General features: G+C 53.5%; 1 protein-coding gene across 1 annotated transcript; it reads left to right on the top strand.

Annotated features, from left to right (window-relative positions):
- The first annotated feature begins 5,673 nt into the window (after nucleotides 1–5,673).
- On the top strand, nucleotides 5,674–24,706 carry SCN4B (sodium voltage-gated channel beta subunit 4). The gene is made up of 5 exons (XM_037505362.2): nucleotides 5,674–5,882; nucleotides 14,052–14,224; nucleotides 15,100–15,328; nucleotides 17,684–17,813; nucleotides 20,920–24,706. The coding sequence occupies exons 1-5, from the start codon at nucleotides 5,822–5,824 to the stop codon at nucleotides 21,011–21,013; spliced, it is 687 nt and encodes a 228-aa protein (XP_037361259.1). The 5' UTR covers nucleotides 5,674–5,821; the 3' UTR covers nucleotides 21,014–24,706.
- Nucleotides 24,707–24,967: the final 261 nt, after the last annotated feature.

Genomic DNA, 24,967 nt, shown 5'->3' with positions numbered 1-24,967 from the left:
CTGCGGGCTCGCCACTGGTGCCATGGTAGGATGGGTTCCTAGCCAGACTGAAAAGTCTTGGGGGGTGAGGGGGTGGGATGCGTGAGAACTGGCTGGGCTCACAAGACAGCATCATTTTTTGAGTACTTGGTCCGTGCCTGGTATTAGCTAGGCCTTCATGTCTATCACCTGGCTTAATTCTCAGGACAACTCTCCTAATGTGCATCCTTCCCTCGCGTCTACAAATGAGGAGACCACGATTCTGCTGTATTGGGTATATGCACACACAAGGTCACACAGCTAGAAAACAGACGAGAATTCAAACTCAGGGCAGTGTCATGCCAAAGTCATCTATCTCATCGTGCTGAGAAAAGGCAGGGGACTGTAGGTGGGGGGGCGGGGTCTCAGCACCAATCTCAAATGACCAAGGACCACAAGTAAGGGTCAAAGTGATGGAAGCAGAGGCAAAGCCTTCTCAGCAGACCCCTTAACACCCTGACCCCTGCATGGCCTGGCCTTGACCCCACAGCTCTAGGCAGACAACTTTGGTCAACTCCTCTTCTCTTGGCTTTCAAAACCCTATAAAGCTGCTTCTTCACCTTCTAGCCAGGTGCCTCTCTCGCCCTACCCTTCCTCCTCGGCCTTAGTCTGCAACTTCTCCAAGTTCCCTTCACTCCAGGAAGACTTTCCTCTGTCCCACCCCCACCCTTGGCCTTGCCATTTCTCCTCCTTCTCCTCCCTCACCCCCACCCTTCCTCTCCTAGTCCAACACACCCTGCTCCCCCACTTTTTAAGAGCCACTGCTCCCACACTAAAGTGTTCATAGAGGACAGGACTGGAACATCTGAGGAGTCCTGCCTGGCGCCCCGTACCATTTTATGCTGCTGGTTGGATCGATCAGTGCCCAGCTCATGGGCAGGAGCAGGTCCAGGGCAGGCAGACATCTGGCTGTTCAGGTAACAAGGCAGTCCTGGGGCAGCCAGGTTGCAACGAATGACAAGCCTTCCCGATGCCTCCCACCGCAGCCCTCCTGAGCCCCCAGCCTCTCTTGATGGGAGGGCACAGCGGCATACACAGCTCTGAGGGGCTAGGTACAGTGGCTGAGACCTTGCCCTGGGACTTCATAACCCATCCCAAATGTAGCCCCAAATAAAGAGGTGGCCAGGACTCACCCCATCTCTGAGCTGCCGTGAGGGGGGCAGACACCTGCTCCATGGGCACACGCCCCTCTCTAGCTCGGGACTGTCCGGAGAGCATCTTCCTGGGCAGGACATTTCAGCTCCCTCCTCCCTCTGTTCTCCTCCTCCCAATGAGCTCATCTGTCTGGGGCTCCCCGCCCCCCACTTGCCTGAAAGGATGTTTGGATAGAACCTGGGAGAAAACGGAAAAAAAGAGGAAGGGAGGGGTAGGAAACGTGGCTGCCTACCTGCCTGTGCCCAGAGCCCTTAGAAAGTGGAGATGGGCAAGAGGGAACCCCGGACTTCCCGGGGAGGAGGTTCAGCAAGAGTTTACTCCAGCTCGCTGGCCTGGCGGGAGGTGGGCTGGGAGCAAAGGTGCTGAGGCGCCAGGTGCCAGTTCCTTGCCGGACTGCTAAGCCACGTGCCTGCGGACCGGCTTGGTGCATGCTGCCCGGTTAACCCCCTCAGCTCCTGCCAAAGTCCAGCGGATGCTGACACTGCGGCTGGGGCCAAGCTGGTACCCTGAGCTGGTGGGAAGGAATGGGGAGGAGGAATGGGCAGGGAGCAGACCTGGGTGCACTAGAAGGAGGCTCCCAAAGTTTGTAGCGTCCACTAGCCCTCGACCTGAGAGGCAGAAGGATTTAGGGGCTTTTAAGTCAATGCCTGCAGAGAAGCCACGGTCCTGAGGTTGGGGCCCTCTTTATAACCAGAGGGTAGCTCAGGAAAGGCAAGGACAGTCGCAGCTCTGGGTGATGGGAGGGGCTGTGAAGTGGGGGGGGGGGCTCCCTGCAGATCCCCGAGTTCTCAGGCTCTAAGAGCCTCTAAGAGCCGAGTCAGCGCTCCACTGGCAAAGCAGTTACCTGCAATGCCCCAACTCGAGCCGCAGCGAGGGCTGATGGGGAGGGAGGAGGGAGGCAGGCAGGCAAGGGCAATAGGGGTGCGGGAGGGGGAGCAGGATCCCTGCCAGGCTCTTGTTACTTAGGAGGAACGCCTCTCAAAATAGCTCCGGAGACCTCATCAGAGCTCTCCCTACCCCTTCCAGCCGAGCCGGGGGTCTTGACCGGCTTTCTGAAAACTGGCCGTGATGGAGACACCCAAGCAGCAGCCTGGTAGAAGGTGAGAACCCGGCACTGCCCCGCCCCCCCCGCCCCCCTCCCTCCCCCTAGAGTGCCTATCAGAGTAAGAGCCTCTGCCAGAGGCTAGAAGCTGGCATCTGCCCTTAGGATTTCTCATCCCCACCCCCCAGCTCTGGCCTCCATACCCCTCGTTCTCCTCCCCCGAGTCCAGCTCCCTGATTGGATAAGGGGGGAGCCCCTGGGAAGGAGCCGAGGGGTTCACCTGGTCTTAGAGAAAACTGTTGGACTAACTGCTTCAAAGGACCCTGCATGAACCCTCCCTCCCCGCCCAGAAAACAGTCTCTTTTCCCTTAAATCTAGGTCCTGTCTCCTCCAGCTTGGGAATGAAAAGTTCCTGACAGCAACTTGGCGCTGGGCCCAATCCTTCTCTGCATCCCTGAAAACTTGCTCTTCAAGGTATTTCTGAGCCAGGCCACCCAGGACCAGAGCGTGAATAACCCATCCCCGGAGTCAAGTGCAGCCGGAGCCTAAGACAGCACCGCCCTCAAGAAGGGAGCGGCACCTTCTCACCCCCACCCAAAGACGGGGTGATGGGGGCCTGAGTGGGTAGTGGGTGGTGTGCCTCTTCCAAGAGAGAGTTTTGCAGAGGTGGGAGAGAAGGCACGCTGACCTGTTGGCGCCCTCTCCCTGGCTCCCTGGGGAGGAGCCTCCTGCCTGATCAATGGTAGGGTTTTGAGGATTTTTCAGGGAAGTGAGTGCTCTATAAATGTAAAACTCCTCTAGCCGCTAATGCATTTCTGAAGCACTTTTTCTGCCCAACTGTGGAGCCCTCCTGATGTTCTTTAGAGGAAAGCTGGGGGTGTGGAGAGAGGGAATCAAATAATGGGGGAGGTTCTCATCTTGGCTGCAACAGTCACTTTCTCTGTGACCTTGGGCTACCCCAGTCCTGCCTCTTAGGACCCGTGTTGTGTTTTCTTTTGAATCTGTGAGGCGTGTGGGTTTCCTTAGGACCCTCCCGGTGCTAAGAATTGGTGAGTAGCTGGGCAGCGGTGGCACAGAGGTGAAGGCCTTCGGGAGGAAACTGGCACCTCCTCTTGTCATCCAGATCTAAAAATATCCAGGGCCCGTGCCCCTCCCCTCCCCCTCCTCTGGGCAGGGGTCACTTTCCTTCCCGTTGGCTCACCTCTGCTCTCGTTTAAGCCTCCTGCTCTGGGAAATATGACCCCTGCTGTAAAAATAAAGCGCCCAGCAGTGTAGATGCCTGGCCCTGTTGATCTGTGTGGGGAACTCCTGGGGGAGGAGAGCTTTCGCCTTTTGGGGCCACAGACCTCTTTGAGAATAATAAGAACTGAAATGTCCTGCACGCTTATCCAGCCTACCCTCTACAGAGACCTCAAATGGGCAAGCAATGCTTATTCAGCCTTCACAGCCCCGGCCACTTCTGGTGTTTGTGAGGCCCGTGGCAAGTGTACAAATGGAAATAACATATGTGTCTAAATATAAGTTATAAATCAAGATAATAAAGTGTCAGAATTTACCTAACATCCTCTGATTGTGATTCATTTGCCATGGTCTTAATTTTAAGACCAGGCCTCAAGACCATTCCCTAGTCTGCTCTCCTCTGGCCCTGTAGGGACCTGGCTCTCCTGCATGCCTGGGAATGCTCTACCTGCACGCCCTGTGGTGGCCTGCACACAGCTGTGCCTTGCCCACTCCCTGGGCCTATGGGTGCACGTCTAGCACAGTCAGCTCTGGAGAGGATGGGCCTGGAAAATAAGTCCAGAGCTCTACCTGGAACATGGTCTAGAAGAAGAGGTGCAAGCCTCATCCCCCTCCTGTGCCCTGAACCCTTTTCCAATGAGGATGGGTATGGCCAGAGATGGGCCAGTATGAGAACCTCTCAACGCAGGAAGCTGGCACCCCCGTTGCCCAGGCCTAAGGTTGGCATTGCCCTTAACAACTACACAAGGTCAATATTATTCCTTTCACCATTTTACAAAGGCGGCTTCGGTTGAAGATTGTGTAACTTGCTCAAGGTCATTCCTCAATAAATGCTGGGCCTGGGCTTTGACTCTGGGCATCTGACTTCCGAGAGTCACTACCCATGGCATCAACTAAACTTCAGCGAGCCCCCCTGGGGGTGGGGTGGGGCTCAAACCATCTTGAGCATTTCCTGTACAATCTCCAGGGGCCATGATTACTTTGAAGCGCACCCGTGGACCTCAAGTTAAGATCCTGAAAGGTGGGAGTGTGTGAGGCCATGGAGTGGACTTGGGTTTCCAGGTCTGCGCCAGTCCCCAGACATGCAGAGAATGGAGGTTCAGGAGCACACAAGGGGCCGTGGTTGCAGGAGGGGCTTGGCTGGTTGGGAAAGGGGTGCTGAGGGGGCATATCAGTCATGAGTTACCAAACCACCCCAAAGAGCACTACTCACTGTTAACTCAAGACTGTCTGGAAAAGGCTTGCTGCTCAGGCCCAGCTCAGCTCTTGGCCGTGGCTGTGACCCCTCCTGATGCCAGGAGGCCCTTCTTCCACTTCCACCCCCAGAGGGAGGTCCCGGGAGCCTACTGGGTTCAAACTCTTGGAAGAAGGCGAAAAGGTGGAGTTTGAGGGAGATGATGAGGAAGTGAAATGAGAAATTGGAGGTGCCGCTGGAGGGTGAAGCGGGGCGCAGGGCCCAGGACCAGACGCATGTTGGTAGGTCTGGCCTGCTTCCCTAACCAGGAACATCGTGATTGCCGAGGAGTCTGTGAAGAATGCGAGGCAGGTGGGCGGCGGGCGCGGGCGGGCTGCACTTGGAGGCCCTCCCCCGGGAGCCCGCGCAGGGGTGGCCGCAGGCGGCGCGCGGGGCCCGGGGCAGCGGGACGCGAGGCCACACGCGCTCCCCGGCTGCGGCAGCGCCCGCTGCGGACACTCGAGCGGTCCCTTCGCGGCCCGGCGAGAGGGAGCGGCCACCCTCTCGGTGCTCCCCAAAGCAAAACAACAGCCTCCCAACACCCGAAAAGCTCCGTCTCTACTCCCCGCCCCCCACCCCCACCCCAAACTGTCCTCTTAATTGGCAGTTCTGCGCTCGGGATGGTGAGGGCGCCTGCGGGCGGGCTCTGCAGTGCCAAGCCGCAGCAGCCCAGCCCGAGCTGGAGAGGCACCGGGGGATCCTGGCCTGTCCCCGGGGTTCCGGGACCACGGGGCGGGGCGTGCCGAGCGGGGCGCGCTGCGGGCGGGGGCGCCCTGAGCTCCGTGGCGGCCACCGCCCCTCCTGCGGCTGGAGCGCTTCCAGGGCAGAGGCGCAGCGTCGCTCGGCGGTCCTCCAGCTCCTCCGGCTCCTCCGGCTCCTCCTGCTCCTCCTCCGGCTCCTCCTGCTCCTCCCTCTCCTCCGCGTGCCCTCAGCAGCCGCTCCCGCAGCCGGCTCCTCCTCTCCCTCCCCCCCAGCTCTCCTCTGGCGCTCTCCCCGCTAACTTTCCCGAGCCCGGCCGGCGGCGCAGAGCTCTCGGGCAGCTTCGCGGCCCACTGCAGACCGAGGGCTGCGAACGCAGCGGTGCCCTGTATCCAATTCTCGCGCCCCTGGCGCGCTCCGGAGCGAACACAGCGATGTCCGGGGCTGGGGACCGAGGCGAGGCGCGGGCGAGATGGCTGGGCGCTGGGCTTTTGGGTAAGGCAGCCCTAGCTCGGTCTCTTCTCCTGCTTCTGCACCCACCTCTGTCCGGAGGAAGGGACACTTAAACGAGGAGTGCCTTCCTTGGATGGGGTGGGCTTTGGAGTGCGGCACGCATTGGACACCGCTGCTGCCGGCTTCTTGCTGGACGCCTGGCTCGAACCGCTGCGGTTCCCGGGCACTGTGGGCATGCATCCCTGCTCCAGCGGTCAGCCAGCCTCGGGATGAGTTTTTTTTTACTGTCTCTGGTTCCTTTACTCCAGGCTTCTGGAGCAGGGTAGTGGGGTGGCAGCGCAGCGCGGGTCTTCGGTGTCAGCGGTCTAGGTGTGCTGCGGGAGGGTGTCCATGCCTTGGGTGTAGGAGATGCCAGGTGGGTTGCACGTGTGATGGTAGGGACGGTGCTTTCTCCCCACTGCCCAGAGCTGTTTGCAACTTGGATGCTTGTTACCCAGATATCAGACGTGCACCCACTGGGAGGGGGAGTGAACGCCTGCCTTCTGGTCCTTTTTATTTTTGGCTGCTCTGCCCTCAACCTCCTCCACTGCCCACTGCCTTTCCAGCAGCCCACACTAAGGACTGGAGGGTGTTGGAGGGACTTAGAAGATCGTTCAAGTGCCGGGTTAGGAAGGCTCTTGTCTCCTGCACAGAGATTCCACAGGGCGGGCTGGTCTAACCTGCTCCAGCTCTGCAATTTTGGGACAAATATGAAGACTGAGGACACACATTCAGAGACACAGGGAACAGGGTTTTAATATCCATTAATATGTACCTGATAGATTTGAGCATCAAACACTAAGAGATTAGGGGACGATATTTATTAGTCCGAATGCAATCGCCTACTAAATCATGGCGGGATTTCTATGTAAGCTGACTCCATCTCTGGCACCTGCACCTCTTCCTGTTTATATTTGTCAGATTTGGCTTTAGGCAGCCCCCTCCCCCATTGGGTTAGGCATACAAAGTAAACATTTGCACTGAAAACGGGGAGATAGCAGCCTTTAAGGGCGCTGTTTCTGCAAAAGGTACACACTGTGCAGACCTGTCATGTTGGCACCTGGTGATGGAGGGGGACAGAGTATTTCTTTTACTCTGGAGCCATGCATTTAATGACATCCCTTCGGCTGGGTAGAATAGAATATTCTGCAGTTTGCTCTTGTACCTTTGGCACAGATGTATCCTGGTTTCACAGCAATCCTGATGAAGAGGGCCTGAGACCTGCAGCTCCCCTTCATGGGGTGAGCACAGTGCCCTGCACCTTACTTTCCTATCCCCCACCTCCATCCCGTCCCTGATCAGCCAAATTCCCTCTGTGGCCATGGCAGAGGTCAGGGGCGAACAGGGAATTCAAACTCCTCCAGTCATTAAACTGACCCACCTAGCTACACCTCTGGCTTACCATCTTCTTGCTGCCTGGATGGATGGTGGATGCCAGCAACTAGACTGTTAAAATATTCATAGAACCAGTCGTCTGTGAGAAACCACACTACACACACACACACACACACTCATATGTATATGTGCACGTGTGTATATGTCCTGCGGGCAGAATCTTGGTATTTTTTCCAGGTGGAAGCCCCTACCTCCTCCAAGGACTGTTCATCTGGGCAGAACAGGTAGGGGAGGGGCCCCTTGAGCAGGTTAAGATGAATCCCTGAGCTATCCTCTGGGAACTCTAGGGATAGTGGACTGGTTTGCAAGTGGGAGACCAGCAGGCCTCACCTGCTATGCCCCCTGCCCCTCTGGTCTGCAGAGTGAATGCAACCTGGGTCCTCCCCATGACCTTCTCCAGGCAGCCCCAGTTGAATCCTCGGAGCAGCACTAGGAGGGGAGATGCAGAGATGGCTAGACAGTCAGCTGGAGAGGCTCCTGGCAGCGCCAGAGCTGGACACCACAGTACAGTGCTTTCCTAAGACCCAGGAACCATGGTCCCGAAAAGATGATGATTTATCCAAGGGTTCATGGCCAATTGGTGGTCAAGTAGTTGAGAATCCTGGTCTTTTGGGCTCTTTATATCAAGTTGCCTCCCAGTTAAGCAAAGTCTGGTGAGAGGGGAGGGTAGCAGGGATTGTGCTGAGGGGCTGAAGGATGAGTGAGGTTGGGGGGGCCTGGACATGGCAGGGGGCAGAATAGGGGTCCTAAAGCTGTTGTTCTTACAACTGTGGAGGCTGAATCCAGCAGCCCTCTACCTCTCTGCTCCCCCCACCCCATATCAAACTCAGGCTGAGACTAAAATGATTCTTGATAACCTGACAATATACCCTTTTCTTAAATTGCGAAGCTGTCCCCAAGGCTGTCGTGTTAGAGTGGAGATTTATGTGGCTGCCAGCCCCTTCCTAAACATGCAACCAGTAATATATCTGTCCTGCCCACCCTTTCCTTGTTCCCTGATTTGCTTAATTGCTATGATCTGTGTTAATTATCACTTGTGAGAGTGCTATGTTGCACAACCTTCTTTCCCTTGGTATGTATTTATTAAGGGCTTGTTTAATGAGAATGCAATTAAAGAAAGGATGCTCAGGGCCTGCTCAGAGGAAGGAAGAAGAACTGGTAAGAACAGAGTTCATGGGCAAGAGGACAAGACAGGAAGGGGAAGCAGTGAGGGAGACTCAGGTTTGAATCTGGAACTGGAGATCTGATCTTTTTCTGGAGATGCAGGTACTGGGCGGGGGGGTCTCCTTAAACCCTTATGACACCCCACCTCCTGGTGGATCAGCCTGATGGGTAGACACACTAGACACAGATTCTCCCACCTTGTTGTGTTGCCGTGGGCATTGGCATCTCTCAAACCACGGGCTGGCCATGCCTCCATGCCCATTCTGTGGTGTGTGAGAGGAGGGACATGGCATGCTGCATGAACTTGTTTGCAAAGCTGGATTTGTTGCGTATCCCGTGCCCTCTCAGGGGTATGTTTTGATCCCTGCAAAGCTCCTGAGGGTGGGCAGGAAGCAGGCACGTTGCCTAGAGAGAGGGAGGTGAAATCTTTCCTTTGCCTCTGGGCCCAGGGGCCTTGCCTAGCTCAGCCCTACTTCCCACAACCCCCAGGGCTTGCACCCCAGGAGGGGGCTTGTCCTGCTGGCCTTGGCCCACTTTCTGCCTCCAGCTTGAACTTGGAGACTGTCTGCCTTCCCTGGGACCAGAGTGTATCAGCTTCCCTATTTAAGTAAGCCGTGTTTCCACCTGCCGTGCCAGGCAAGCCCTGGGAGCTAAATTTAGAGTAGGCACACACACCCCTGCTCCTCTTCCTTCCTGCACTTGGGGTGGGGGTGACTGATCCTTGGATGTGGGAAAAGGTGGTAGAAAGTCTCCTACCTCGGCATTTACCTTGGAGTATCTGATAGTAGCCATGAGATTCCTGCTCCTGTGAGTATTTAATAATAACCTTGGCAGATATGGAATATTTTTTTACTTGACTAAAACATGGGGGTCCTCAGTTAATCCTCCTAGGTGCTAAGTCAAGCCTTAGCACCCGGATGTGGATGGAGGTAGGGGGAGTTCAGATAATGGCAAAGAAAATGATGGCTCTGAGGGTGGCCAAAAGGTTAGAGATTTTTAGTGAGCAAATGCAAGGCTATGGGTTTAGGATTGATTTCCAAGGATTATGAAGAGGTGGATTTACTCAACAACTCCATAATTCCAGAAAGAGGCTCCCAATCTCCTCCCCTCGCACCCCCAAACACAGCCACCATGTGTGCACCTGGAGGTTCTAAAGAGTTAAGTGTTGGGCAGAGCAAAGTCCTTCTTTACTCCAGGGATATAGCTGCATGGAAATAATGACCTCAAGGGTGGTACAGTATAAAACAACGTGAATCACCTGGAGACATTCTTGGTCACTAAGTTAGGGTTGCCCTGGTTCCAGCCAGGCTGTGATGGAGGCCAGCCCTGTTCCCCTCCCTCCTTTTGAAAAATATCCCTCTCTCCCTTAGGATCAGAGACAGGGAAATAGCCATCCCTGCTTTGGGGCAGTGCACACTAGATATGGCACCTCTAGCTTTCTCAAGGTCAACGGCACAGTGCGGTCTGCTTTGTGTCTGCTGACTTCTCTGCTTCTTGCCTGGCCAGCTTGCTGGGGGATCTCTAGCAGATCAACCCCTGCCCCTGCTCCTCCTCTCTAGCAGATCAACCCCTGCCCCTGGCCTCATAGGCCAGAAAGCCTGGGTGCAAGGCAGGACCTGGGCTTCAGTTCTCCCAGACCTAGGTGGTAGGACTTGCAACATCTGGCTGGGAGGGTGAGCACTGGAGGGAGCCAGACTGGCCCAAGCCTCTTGATGCCTTCACTCGGGCAGGGCCCTGGATTCCCTAGAAACATCCCCTCCATGCTACCGTGGCAATAGCGATGCTTCACCCTGGGAGGCTGGGAGTCCTGAGTGTATTAGAGTTAAGTCATCCACATAGGCGCACACTAATCAGGCAGAAATGTGCACTGTCATGCACCAGAACTTAAAGAAATGGTTTTCTCCTCTGTCTGGATTTTTTCCCTGCTTCTATCTATTTAAAGCAGCCCCAAAGATTGTACTTTTGATGTATATCTTTGGTGTTCTTGGGTGTTTTGCTCTGACTAGGGTTGGGAGGGGGAATTGGCCCATGATCCCCAGGATCCCCTGTTCCCGTCAGGGAAGGGGTGAAGCTTGCACCAATGGAGCCCTGGTGGGCACCTTCTAAGGGCACAAGCTTGGGCCCTGAGGGAGGCTGTAGCTAGCAGGAGGCTGCTTTCTCCTGAGAGTTTCCCTGTTGATATGCTGCAATTTGTTCTTTGGTTTGAGGGGGTAGTAAGGGTAAGGGCAGAGCTGGGGGTCTAGGCTGGAGGGTGGAGATCTGTTCCCTGACCTCTGGGGGAGGTGTTGATGGGGGTGGGGTGGAGAGGGGACAGAAGTGAAAAAACCAAGAAACCTGGCCCTGACTGCACTGTTCTCTTGCAGAATCATAAGCATGGAGAGGTGAACAGCAGACCTACGTCTGAATACTGCTTGCTCTGTTTTCAGGATGTGTGGCCTTGAGCTAGTTAATCATTCTGAGCTCGTGTCTCTATTTTGTATAGTGAGGATAAAAATAATAGCGACCTCATAGGATTATGATGAAGATGTTACGAGACAGTATATCTAAAACGTCTGTCCATCCTATACAAGTGCTCAGTCCCAGATCCATTTATTCTGTGGTCCTGGGGAAATTAGTCAACCTCTCTGAGCCTCAATTTCATTCATAAAACAAAACAAACAAAAACTAGACCTACCTTTGGCATTCTAGTAAAAAGCTGACGTTGCTATGTATAAAATCTCTAGCACGGTGATTCTCAAAGTGCGGTCCCTGACTACAGCAATCTCTGGGAACTTTTTAGAAATGCAAATTCTCAGGCTCCACTCTAGAATTTCTGAAACAGAAACTAAAGGGGTGGGACCTCTTTCCAGGTGCCTCTGATATGCTCAAGTTTAAAAGCCATGGCTCTAGAATAATTCCTAGTGCACAGGAGCTGATCAAAGAGTGAGGGCTAATTAAAAGAATATCTCAGCTCTAATTGTAGCCCTGCTGGGCAAATCCTGTTATGTTAGAAAGGAAGGGAGGGTTTTCTTGCTTTGGGGCTTGGGGATGCTGGAAATGTCTCCTGTTGACTTTAGGCACATCTCCTAACCTTCTTGTGCTTGGTTGTCTTGCCTATTACTTGGTGTGGTGATAGTATATCACTTGTAGGATGCGTTTGAGGATTAAGTGTGCCTGACACATGGTAAGTGCTCAGTAAATACCAGCTTTTATTGACAATGGCAGGATCCTGATTGGACCATGGGGCATTATTTCTGAGCTTTGAAGCAAGGGCATTCCACTTTGCCATCAGCAGCTAAGGGACCGAGAAGAAGCCGAGGGGAGCCCAAGAGCAGGAGCAGGTCTCTCCTTGCAACTCCTTCCCTGTCATTTAAAAAGCATCACTCAGATGGCATATGCATCACCATCTCCACTGGACACAACAAGAGGAGGCTGGTTTACGATGTACCCCGTGATGATTAAGTTAGACAAAAGAGGCTTGTCCTGGAGAGTGAGGATGGGCTGGTGACCTTTAGAACAAAGACTGTCTCTGGCTGTCTGGGAAACAAGAACCATTCTGGAAATTGCCTGCAGAACTGAAGCTGACCTGGGCTGAGGGATTCTCACCCAGGTTGGGCACTAAACCCAGGCAGCTCAGCCAAGACTTTTTTTTTTTAAAAAGGTTTATTTATTTTATTTATACAAGCACTGGGTACAGTCAGAAGTACGGGAGGGTGAGAGAATTCACCAGAGCCAGAGCGGGGAACAGAACAGTCAGACTGACGAAATACACTGCTGAGGGGAGCAGCGGGCAGCAGGGTAGGTCTGCGTGCCATGTGGGACCCTCGCTGGTGGCTGGAGATCGAACTGGCACTGCAGAGGCTGCGGGCAGCTTCGCAGCCCAGTGCTCAAGCGCTGCGCCACCAGGGAGGCCCTCAGCCAAGACTTTTCCCTTTTGGGGCTGTGGGTGGCCTGTCTCTAAATGAGGCAGTGGGATTAATGGATCAGGCTGGGTCCTTTAGCTCTGACATTCTGGGTACACCAGGCTGGAGGCTCAAGAAGCTGCAGTCTGGGCGGGGAGCACAGGAAACCTTGGCTGCTTGCCACTGCCCTTGAGTCAGACCCCAGTTGAGATTTCAACTACCCCTAGAAGTTGCACCACACCGCGTACTTTGCTCTTCAGGGCCTCACTTTTCCCACTTGTACAATGTGATTAACAACGGCCGCCTTCCAGGTTTGAGGTGAGGATGAAATGAGATTATTCACCTGGACCACTGAGCCAGGCGCCCTGTCCAGAAGATAACGCCCAGGGTCCCTACTCTTGGCATCACTGGAACCCAGAACAAGGCCCCCCTGAGTCCTCACCTGGGGCCACCTAGGGACATCATCTAGGGACAAGGAGAGGTAGGCATGGATTCTGCCTGTGACCTTGAAGTACAGTGGGGTTTCCTTAAGGACCTTGCAGGTGGAGAGACGAGCCTGGGCCTCCTTGCAGGGACTTATGAGGTGGCCCCAGAGGCCAGGAGTGGAAACTGGCTTCCACCTGCCCAAACAGCAGAAGTATATTAATGTACTGGGGGTGCAGAGGGCAAGAAGGGGACAAGAAGGGGGATGGGCATTTGCGGGGCCTTCCCAGGTCTAGGAGCCCTGTTGGGTTGCCAGATGCCTCCAGGACAGCTCCTCCTCCGAGTCGGGAAGGGACAGAGGTCCGGAGCTCTGTCCTGGCCACCCTTGCACACATTCCGCCTTCCTGGCGTCCAGCTCTGCCGCGCTGCTGTGTCTCCACCTTCTTCTTTCCCTCCCATTACTGTTCACTCGCTCCGCCCTCGCTGCTGCCGCTGGCCAAGATGCGCCCGGTCTCCACGCCATCCCCACGTTGTTTCATCCTGACCGTTAGTCTCCTTCTAGTTCTCAGGGTCGCGTTCAGTGGCCGGAGGGCGTTGCACTAGAGGGGCGAGCACAGTACCCCGGAGTGTCCCTCTGCCTCTGAGCCCCGAGTGGTCGGCAGGAGCCCCCAGGCTTGGTGATGAGAGGCGCCCTGGACAGTGTCCAGGACTGTGGCTGCTGCTTTTCTCTTGTTCACCCTAAGACACCCTACTCCACCTCCTTCACCCCCACCCCAAGCGCCCGGAAACCGAGAGCACAAGGGGGAGGCCCCGCACCCTCCTAAGGGGAATTCCCTGTGCAAACAGAAGGAGCCACCCTGCACTTGGAGGGGCTGTGGGGACCGCGCTTCCCGAGACTGCTTCTGCAGGTTAGGGGGCGCAGCCGGGGTGCAGACGCGGCGCGTCCATGAGGGCCTCATTTTCTGGTGTTGGGGTGACCCCTGGCGGTCATTCAGAGCGCTCAGCATGCTGGTAACTGGTAAGTGCTCAGTAAATACCAGCTTTTATGGACAGTGACAGGATCCTGACTGGACCATGGGGCATTGTTTCTGAGCTTTGAGGCAAGGGCATTCCGCTTTGGCATGCTTAGCATGCGAATTCAATCCTGCCAGGCCATGGTGAGGAAAGGGAGAATTATGGCTGGTGGCCAGTCGGTGTTACTGTAGTAAAGAGGCTCTGGGGGTGACAGAGACCTCCCCGTCCTGCTGTAGAGTCCCCTTCCAGAGCGGCCCGCTGCAGCTTTCATTAAAGGAGGTGGCACCTCCAACAGGTCTCCTCCTACTCCCGGTGTCGCTGTCGCTGGAGGTGTCTGTGGGAAAGGCCACCACCATCTACGCGGTCAACGGCACGGAGATTCTACTGCCCTGCACCTTCTCCAGCTGCTTTGGCTTCGAGAACCTCCGCTTCTGGTGGTCCTACAACAGCAGTGATACGTACAGGATTGTAAGTAGGAGGGGAAGGGACAGGACAGCCCAGATGTCCCTCCCCGACTTGGCCCCTCACTTCTGACTCCCATCCGAGGCAGCATTCCCATCGCCACGCGCCCACTTCCCATGGTGCCCAGAGCCACCCTCTCTCCCCTGAGGGTTTTCAGAGTCTGTCTGGAAGGATCTAATGGGAGGGCTGCTTAATTTGGGATCTGTTGGGATTGTAGGTTAGAGTCCTTTGTCTGGTCTGAAGAAATACCTGGGACTTGACTGCGTATGTAAACATTAATAATTTGATTTCAAAAAACAGGAGAGAGAAAGACCTAGAGAACTGGACTTGGAGAAAGGGAGAGGAAGCTGGAGGAGAGAAGGATCTGGGCAGGGCCAGGGTCTGGGGGTGGGGAGGACCAATGCGTGGATGTTCACTGAGTACTCACTCTGCAGTCTCATGGGGTCTCAGGGCCACCACAGGGAGACCACAGGGACCTACTCGGGACAGAGGAAAACACTGAACTCAGAGGGGGCTGATGGATGATGCTGTGGGATTGACCCAGCTCCTGATGCAGGGCGGGAATTCAGCTGAGCAGAGGATTGGGGGTGGGGGTCAGTCAGCAAGGTTTGGCAGCAGTTGACTGAGTGTGGCATCTGCAGGAGGCCTTATGAAAAAGCTTTTATGAAGGAGGCAGTAAGAGAGGGCCTCCATTCCAGGGTGACCTTAGTAAAAGAACATGGCTTGGTCTGAAGCAAGCAGAATTCAGGTTAGATGGGCGGGTTAGACAGAAGACCAAGGGGGAGGGGGCATCTCTGACCGCAGGAGTGGGATGGGGTCATGTCATGACCTTGAGGACTCTGATTCTTCCTTGGCCACCTCCCTTCTCTCCCCTCCTCTAGCTCATAGATGGGACTGTGAAGAATGAGAAGTCTAACCCCAAGGTGAAGTTGAAAGACGATGACCGCATCACTCTGGAGGGCTCCACTAAGGAGAAAGTGAACAACATTTCTATTCTGCTGCGGGACCTGGAGTTCAGCGACACCGGCAAATACACCTGCCATGCGAAGAACCCCAAGGAGAATTACCTTGAGCACCAGGCCACCATCTTCCTCCAAGTTGTTGATAAATGTATGTGCGGCTGAGGAGGGGCTCTGGGGGTTGGGAGACAACGGTGGCTAGTAAGAGGGACAAGGGGTGGAGGAGGGTACCCAGCTCAGAGTTACTGTGAAAGAGTAAAATGGATCACATTGGTGTTTTCTTTCACTTGATCCTTTCGAGTTGCATCCGGGAACTTGAATGATTTTGCTTGAATCCTCATTGAGCCACTGAATAACTTGTGAGTTACCCTTAGCTCCTCTGAGCCTCATTTTCCTCGTCTATAAAATGGGAATATGGCTGCATTTTCCTAGGGGTGTAGTGAGAGGGAAGTTCCTCGAGTGTTTGAGACAGGTACAACACTTTCTGTACTTGCTATTACTACTCTTATATCCCCCGAGTCCTGGCTGCTTTGTGTTCTGATGGCAAAAGTTGATGGAATGTCAGATCTCATACCAAAAAGTGCTGCGTATGAACACAGTGTTCTTCCTTGAGCATTTACAGTTCAGAGTAGGACAGAAGCCTGGTAAACAGATGACTGACATTGGGGACCAGCATGGTCAGGCGCAGTCAACAGATACTGATAAGAGTGGAGCATAAGTCCTCCTCGGGGTTGCCAGACTGACGCAAATGGACCAGTTAAACCAGGAGGGAACTTGCCATGAGGTGTCAGGTGCTCACATGTCCCCAGACATTGAAGGTGGTGAGAGAAGGGGGTGGTAGGATAGGGGATTGAGGAATTAGGCTGGGCTTTCTTGGAGGAAGGATCCCAGAAAGATAGGGAGGTGCAGCGCAGAGAAGAAGGAAAGGAAACTGGCTTCAGGGTCCTGATTGTACCTGAGGCTTCCCTGCCCTCCTGGAGGGTTGGAGAGGGGCCGCCTGTGGGTTCAGTGTTGGCCATGTCAAGGGCAGAGCTGGAATTCATCAGGTAGCTTGTTCTAGCCTGGAGTCCACTGAGCCAAGTATGCTGATAAGGTCACCTCTTATGGAAGCCTCTCTGGAAGTCACCCCACTTTGTGCTCAGCCTTTTTAGGAGCGAGGAGAAGGGGCGGGGGATTAATCTTACTGGAGCACTTCTGGGTTCCTTTGCTTCTCACACACTGCTTTGAGGTGGATCTTCTCTCCATTTTTTTAGGCTCATCTATCCATCTAGTCAACAAATATTTATTGAGCACCTACCATATAACAGATTACTTTAGGTGCTGAGGATACAACATGAACAAAATAGATTTCTGCCCTTATGGAGAGTTTCTTCTAGTTAAGGAACAGGATACACAGTAAACAAAACAAAGAAGAAAATATTGTATGGGAGAACATGGCTAGTGTTATGGAAAAAATGTAAAATGGGAGAGGAAGGTTAGGATTCAAGCAGAGTCACTTTGGAAGGCCTCTCTGGAAAAGGCAACAGAGAGCACATTTGAAGGAGGCAGAGAGGAAGCAGTGAGGGTATCTTTGGGAGGACAGTCCAAGTCAGAGGGAATAGCAAGTGCAAAGACCCTGTGGCAGATGCATGAAGAACAATAAAGTGGCCAGTGTGGCTAGAGCATGGTGAGTAGTAAGAGGTGAGCCAGAATGAGCCTAGGTATGTAGGGTCCCGTTCGCATGAGTGAGATGGGAGCCACCGAAGGCTCTGAGCCGAAGAGTTAATGCTAGAATAGCCTTGCTCTGGCTACTGTGCTAAGAATAGATGATAAAGCGAGGAGACCATAGGAGGTTATTACAAACATCCAGGCAACAGATGTCTTGAGGCAAGGTGGTAGTGAGAAGTTAGGGTCTGGAATGTTTAAAGTTAGGGCCATCAGAGTTTTCAGGTACCTCAGATATGGGATTTAAGGCAAAGAAAGAAGTTAAGGATGCCTCCCAGGATTTTGGCCAGAGTAACTGGAAGGATGGATGATAGAGATGGGGTAGACTGTGTGGAGCAGGCTTGTGAAGTCAGGGGTTCAGTTTTGAGATGAGGAAACTGAGGCTAGAGGGCTAAATGGCCAGGTCAAGTTTACCAAATAGCGCATAACCTTGAGATCCTGTGATTTTTTCTGGCATGGACAAAGGAGATCTAGAGAGAGGAACTGAAATTCTCAAGTGACAATGTGGGGACCTAGTCATGACTCAAACCATGGGTGTTGTGGGTGTCGAGTCTGAATGATTCCAGAGCTTGTGTCTGTGGGAGGTTAGGAGTGGGAGCGGGGTGGGAGGGCCCCCTTCATGTGTGCCTTAGCATGTTGGGAGCCGCGTTCCAACTGTCCTTCTTTTCCACCGCAAGACCTGGGGAAGGTTATGTCCTGGAGGCCGGGCTTGTAGGCTGTGTAGCCCTGAGATTCCATGGTGCTCAACTCCTGGTGACTCCTGCTCCCCTTGTCTCCCCACCTCTTTTCTTCCTGCACACAGTGGAAGAAGTGGACAACACGCTGACGCTCCTCATCCTGTCCATCGTGGGCGGCGTCATTGGGCTTCTCATCTTCCTCCTGCTGGTCAAGAAGTTCATCACCTTCATTATCAAGAAGACTCAGGAGAAGAAGTGAGTTGACGCCATGGCATGTTTCTGCCCTCCCACTAGCCCACCACCCAGTCCCATCTCAAGGGTCTTCCCAGAATCTTTGTGTTCCACTGTCATCTGCCCCCATCTGCCTTCATCCTTCCATAGGTCTCCTCTCACCCTCTCTTCCTAATCCGACCACTCTCTTTCCATTTCCTGCAAGTCTCCTCCCCATCTCCCAGCTCCTTGTCTCCTAATCTCACCTCCTCTTTCCCAGCCTTCCAATGGGCATTTATTGAATTCGTTGAATATGTAAATACAATCCACATACTCTCCTCCTCTCACACTCTTCCTGCCCACCCTATAACCCCCCGTCTTTCTGTTAGTATCACCCCAATCTAAATTACTATCAAAGCATTTAGGAAGCCCCCCATTTTTTCAATCAATCAGAGAAGATATAAAATTCCATATACATAAGCTCTATACATAAACATACACATAAACTCCAAAATGAGAAGACCCCGGTGTGAGGGAGCCCTTTATTATGAAATTTTGAAAATTCAAATAGGGGAGAGAAAATCTAAAAAGGTTGATATGACCTTCTAGGAAGTTCTGGGATAAGTTCAGGCATAAAAACAGAGATCTGCTGTTGTTTCAAAGCTTAAACCATTGCCACCCTACCCCACAGACTCACTGGGCACATGTAGAGTTCACTCAATCATTGCTCCATTCTGTGGCTGCTTCGGAGGTCCTGGGTGAGGGCTCTGTGCAGTGCTGTAGGAGACTCTGAAAGAAATGAGATTCTGCCCTTAAATAAAGAAGCCAGGACCTGGACACAAGTGCATGGAATCCAAGGTAGAGGGACCTTCAGAGAGCTCTGGTAGACTGTTGAGGGCTTCAGAAGATGGTGGAGCGCTCAGGAGGGACTTCTGGCATATTTTGGTAGGCCTTGCAAGATGGATATAATTTAAACTTTGGGGATAGTGGTGAGAAGGGTATTCCAGATGGGGAACCATCCAGAACAAAGGCAGAGAGTGTCCTGGGTATGTATCTGGAGAACAAGCTGTTTTGTTGGTTGACAGGGTGGAGGCATGGTAGGGAGGAAGGGAAGAACATACCTTCCAAGGGGCCTAGGGAGAGATGCTTGGGGCCTGGGAGTCCAGGCTGAGTGAGGCTCTCCTTCTGGCTGTGGGGAGCTGCTGGCCTCACAGCTGGCATGCTCAGGGGACTTTGGAAGAAAGGGCCTGGTCTCTGTGGGCACAGGAACTGGACAGGGAAGGATGGAGGTAGAGACAGGCCATGCGGAAGCCAGAGAGGGTGGGTGGTATTGGATGGTGGATGCGTCTTGGGGTCAGTTCTGAGCTTTCACTTCCGGTGTGGTTCCCTCTGCCTGAAATGTCCTCTCTCTTTTCCTGACCATCTCTGGTGGTCTCAGCTTAAATTGCCCTTCCAAAGAGCCTTCCCTGACCCCTAGACGGAGGCTTCCTAGGTTGGGTCCCTCCTTCATCCATTCCCCTGCTACCATTTACCACATTGTGCTGACATCATTTGTTCAATGTTACTTTCTTTGAAAGACTGCAAGTTTTCTGAGAGCAAGCATGCATTACATTGTGCACCTCTCTCTAACTTGGCACTGTTCTGGTACCAGGCAGTTTTGCAGAAAAGAAATATGGACTATTTGAGAGTCCAGTTAGGTGGATAGGAATTGACTGGGTTGACTGTACCTGGGATACAGGCAGAACTAGAGATAGGTAGATAGATAGGTGATAGATGACAAACAGATAAAAAATAATAGGTAGCTAGCTAGCTAGCTACATAGCTAGACAGACCCATTGAACAAGTCTCCAGTGGAATGCCACAGACTCTGCTTGTCCTTTGTTAATGTTAAGATTTGAGTGACATGATGAATGACAAACTCATTCAGTTTCTAAGAGTCTAGTGATTATGCTGGAGAATCAAATTGAGCTCCAGGAGGATCTTGACGGGCTGGAGCTATACACTGAATCCTGCAAGAAAAACTGATGAGGACAAATATTAAGTCTTTCCCAAAGGTGACAAACCAGGCAACATGAGTCCTGGGTGAAGTTAAGCTGTGGTTAAGTGGCAGCAGCTGTGAGAAACACTGGGGTGTTTTCATGAGCAGGAGCTGGCAGTGAGCAGCAGTCACGTCTGCCCTGGAGGACTCCGCGCATCTGGGCACTGCCCCGGAGGCGGGAAGATGCAGACTGGAGGGTATCCAGAGCAGTGCAGTCTGGGTGGTGATGGCCTGGGGTGTGTGTGCTCATCTAACCATCTCTCCTTCCTGCTGCTTCTGCCTTGTCCTGTTATGGCAATTTTCCAGAGAAATCAGAAATCCACCTCAGAGAGGTGGAGAGATTTACTTGTCACACCGGTGGGCTCAGTGGGATAGCTCCCAAAAGGCTGAGCGCCCAAGAGTAAAAATGGCAGGGTTTTATGCAGCTTGTGTGAGGAAACTTGCTATCCCATCCATCATAGCTAAGCATTCTGTATTGTTCGGGAAGGGGGTCAAGGTAGCCATGGCTACCACTGTGTACAAGCAGTGCAGTGCACCCAGTAACTTCTCCGCTCCAGCAGGCGGCAGAATCTAAGGAGCAGACTCACCCAAGCAGCAGACTTGGGAAACTTCCTGCTTCAGTCCCTCCACCCTCTGCCCGTACCTGCCATGCTCGATGCCCAAACCTCAGCCTGCTCTGCCCTGTCCATGCGTGTTCTTCCCCCTATGTTCACAGGGAGCAGAGGGAGGAAGGGCCTGTTGGGGCCCTGGGGAGTATGCCCTCTGCCCTGGGCACACACCTTGCTGGTGTGGAACCTTCCCTGTAGGCTGGCACAGCTTGGGGATAACTGTGGTATGGCTTCCCCTCAACGCTGACCCTTGGGAATAGGGCCACCTCCATGCCGAGGCCATTAGCTGTGGCTGGCCTCCTTCCTGAGTATGTCCTATGACTCCTCACAGCAACACCGTATGACTTCCATTTTAAAGATGAGGAAGCTGAGGTCCAGAGAGGAAGGCAACTTGATACAGAAGGCCAGAGAGAGGTATAGGGGGCCATGATCCCCTCTGTAATTTGCTTGTTATTCTTGGCTGCTGGCTCTTCTCCTCATGTGCCCCCTTTCTCTCTCTCTGCAGGAAGGAGTGCCTCGTGAGTTCCTCAGGGAATGACAACACAGAGAATGGGTTGCCTGGCTCCAAGGCAGAAGAGAAACCACCAACAAAAGTGTGAACCCCTGCTTGGGGCCAAGCAGCCTCCAGGAACCCCACTTTCTGATGAGGAAACTGACGCTTGAGCCGTGTCTGTGAACCCATGTGCCTGACACATCTGCTGCTTGGCTCAAACTGTAGTCTTTCTGGGTGGGGAGAAACTGGGGTCCTGCCCAGCCTGCCTCTTCCCCTCCCCAGCCAGGGTTCCCCAGGGACAAGGGCTGGCCGGGGAGGGGGCCTGTGGAAGGTCCAGGAGAGGAAAGGAGGGACTGGGGTGGTGTGGAGGGCTGGTCCCCCGACACCTGGGTAGATGGGATCTTCCGTCTCCTCCACCCTCCAGGAGCAATGCCTTGGCTTTCTTCGAGATTTCTCTTCAGGAGAGTTTTGGGGGATCTGTGAGGGTTGCCCTAATAGCTGGTGGTGGGAATGGCCTAGAGGACTATGTACTGGACCTGGGGGTGGGAAGATGCTGGGGAGGTGCCTATGTTCAGAGGCCTTGATGTACACCGTGTCCCCCATGTTCCTCTACTGGGGAACTTTCCTTTTCCCTTCACCAGGGTGCCGCCCTTGGTCCTATGCTTCTTCGTACCGCCCAATCCTAACCCCCAAAGCTTGGAGTGTCTGAACCCTCTCAACCAGGCTGGCCACCTTGGGGGGGTCTAGACCCACCTAGCTTGTTCCTCTGATCTTGGGGTTCCTGAGGGGCTCATGAAGGAACCCCTCAGGCCTTCCTAGAGCACTGGGGTGCTACCTATGCCTTTCCTAGCATTTCTCCTTGGGGAGTCAGGGTTGCAGAGGTGGACAAGCCAGCACTCTGGGCCTCTTGGCCACCCCAGCCCTGCCAAGGCTGGCACCCCCTTTCCTTGGCATGGCAGGACCATAGCCACTCCCGGGACCTCTGAGCCTGGCTCTTCCCTCCTCCTCCTTCCTTGAAGCGGCAGGCCGTGTCATTTTGCTTGAGGTGTTGCATCCTCAAACCTGCTCCTCCTGTTGGCTTGCCTCCTGTGCACCCCTCCCCCATTATAGTTTCTCCCCTGGCCTAGGGTTGCCCATCTCCACCCTCCAAGGTCAAGGGCTTGCCTTTACCTCAGGGATCCTCTTCCTTTGGATGAGAGAGCCCTTGGGTTTTCTGGCTGCTTCCTGCTCAGCTGTGCCACCCCTTCTGACACCCTGGACTGGGGACAGGCAGGGAGAACATGCCCACAGTTTTCTTTTGCTTTTTCAAGAACTGGTTTGCACACCCCTTATGTGTGGGGCTGGTCTGTGCCTTAGTTCCTGAGTCCTAGCTCATTTCTCCCCGCCTCTCCAGCCAACTCTGGTGTGGCACCTGTGAGGGTTCCCCAGCTGCCCCCTGCAGGGTCATGCCAGGTCCCAGGGAACTGGGGTTGTGTTCCCAGCAGCCTCACGGCCAGTGACTGAGTCTTGGAAACATCTGAACTGCTCCCCTGGGGAGCAGAACAGAATTTCCGACACTCCATTCTCTGCACCCCTAGGGGGGATGGCTGTAACCCCCTTTTCCAGGGTCTATGGGGACTGCCTCAGGATTCTCCCTGCCAACAGCAGGAGCAGACTTCCCCAAGGGTGCAGGTGGGGGAGATGGAGGGACAGCAGCCTCAGCAGGGAGCCCTTGGCTGTAGCCCGTGGCCCTTGCCAACCTGATGGGCTCACAAGTCCCCACTCTGATCTGCCTCTGTCCCTCCAGCCCTCCACCCAAAGCCCATTCAGATTTTCCTGGCTTAGGGAGTAGACAGACCAGAGCCCTTTAGCTGCCATCTTGCAAAACTACTTTCTTCTCCCTTCCCAGCTTCAATATTTGAATGGGCAGATGGGCAGACTGTCTTGGCTCCTCTCTACTTTCGAGAGAAAACCCAGGGGCACAGAATGGGGCAAGGCACAGGCTGTGTCCCCTCCACCCCTGGGCCTGCTGCTGGCTAATGGGCACTTGCGCATCTTCTCTGGGCTCAGCTTTTCCCATCTATGAATGGTGTGATACCACTTACCTACCTCGCAGGGCTGTTGTGAGGCTTGGTGAGCTTTCGTTTAACAAATCTTTTTGACTTGGAAAGGGTCTAGAAGGCCAGATATTATAATTGGAGGAACTGTTTCAAGTTTGTCTGGTCTTCATCTCCAAGCCCCTCTCTATAACTCACTCTCTCACTCTAACTCGCTTTTGCTCTCTCTCTCTCTCTGCCCACTCACCCATCCATTTCCTCCTTCCTTCCCTCTCTCCATCCACCCATCCATGCATCCATCCATCCATCCATCCATCCATCCATCCATCCATCCATCCATCCATCCATGCATCCATCCATCCATCCATCCACCTATATCATCTATGCATCTTTCCTATCATTCATCTATCCATATCATCTCTCTCTTTACCAGTCCCCCTTGAAATTATTAGAGTCTCTTTAATGTTAGACACTTTGACTCTAATGCTCAAAGCTTCTTGTTCACAGCTTTTGTTTCGTGGTTTTCAACAGAGGTGATTGGACCCATGGGTGGGACACTTATGGAGCAAAATGGAGGCACTACTGGCATTTAGTGAGTGGGGACTACAAATGCTAAAGTTAGTTTCCACAACAAAGAAACACCTGCCCTGGTGTTGGGATCACACCCACAGAGGGACACTGGTATGGATGGATCTGCAGTGGTGTGCGCAGCCATCTCCCAAGCAGACCCCCAGCGCATGCATGTCCCAAGGACACTCTCCAGGGGCAGGTGAAAGTAATCCCAGGCTTGTGCTTGTAGACAGCCACTTACAAAGCTGGTTTTCAGAGCCCTGGGCATCTGCAGCTGTGCTGACAGTAGAGTCATTAAGGCCAAAAACAGCCTTTCTTAGCTTCCTCTCCTTGACCTCAGACTAGGACATTAGCACTCCAGCCTTTGGTGTCTCCTCAGCAGAAGTTGAACAGAAGGCAGCCAGAATGAGTGTGTGATCCTGGAGAGGTGTGGGGGAGGGGCCGATGGAGTTCAGCCTTCTCACATCTACCTGGCTGCTTGAGCAAGCTCAAGGTGAAGTGAAGGGGTGAGCTAATGCTTTGGAGAAGGTGGCAGGTGAGGGTGCCCATGTGTGGAGTGAGCGCAGTGTGTGCTTGTGGAAGTGCACGGGTGTGGGGTGGGTGGGCTGTACGTGGAGTGCGGAGTATGGAGTTGTGTGCGAGGCTGAGTGTGCTTTAACAGGGGAGACTCCGCACATCTCAGGAACCATCTTTCTAAGCCTGAGCTTTACCTTTTGGGGGCACCCCATGTTCCTCGGCTTCATAACTCCATGACTCCATCTCACTCTTACAGCCAGCTGCCATCAGAGTGCTGGGGGGAGGGAGTGCCAGGAAGAGGGGGGACCACTCGGGAAAATCCTATGGCTTGCTTCACTTTACTTTGTCCCAGGTTGGAGTCCCTACCCTCCCACCTCCCACCTGATATGCAGCGCTTTTGACTATCTTATGCATGGTTTATTCCTCTGGCTTGGATGACAGCAATATCCATAGTCAATTTTCCTATATAACTTTAGATCAACTTGATGCAGCAAAGGGCCTTGGGGGGGGTCTCGGGTCGGCAGGTGCCTCTGGGAGGTACAGATGTGCACACACCCAACACTGACTTGTATTCAAGCACAGAAGGGATGTGATCAGACTGTCTGGCCTTTATAATGTGTTTTGCATTGTAGAATTTTATTTAGCTTTGCCTTGGATGGAATAAAAATTATGTTTAATAGAAACGGTTTGGGGTTTCAGTTTTTGAGTAATGGGGAGTTGGGTTTCAGTTTGATGATTTACCAGTTGTAATTGCTTTATGTTTTGGGCCTCAGTCTCCTTGGGGCTTAAACATGACCTGTTTAAGTGAGATCACCCATATGAAATATCTAAGAATGTCTGGCCTATTCACAGGCATTTGGGTCCTCCTAGTGCCAATACCTTCGCTGGAGAAGATGGAAAGCTGTTCTTTAATATTGCGATAATTGCCAGGGTTCTCC

Source organism: Talpa occidentalis, unplaced genomic scaffold (genome assembly GCF_014898055.3).
Source record: "Talpa occidentalis isolate TD23 unplaced genomic scaffold, MPIMG_talOcc4v2.1 talOcc4.12, whole genome shotgun sequence".
Taxonomy (NCBI): domain Eukaryota; kingdom Metazoa; phylum Chordata; class Mammalia; order Eulipotyphla; family Talpidae; genus Talpa; species Talpa occidentalis.
This window is presented reverse-complemented; position numbering and strand designations above follow the sequence as displayed.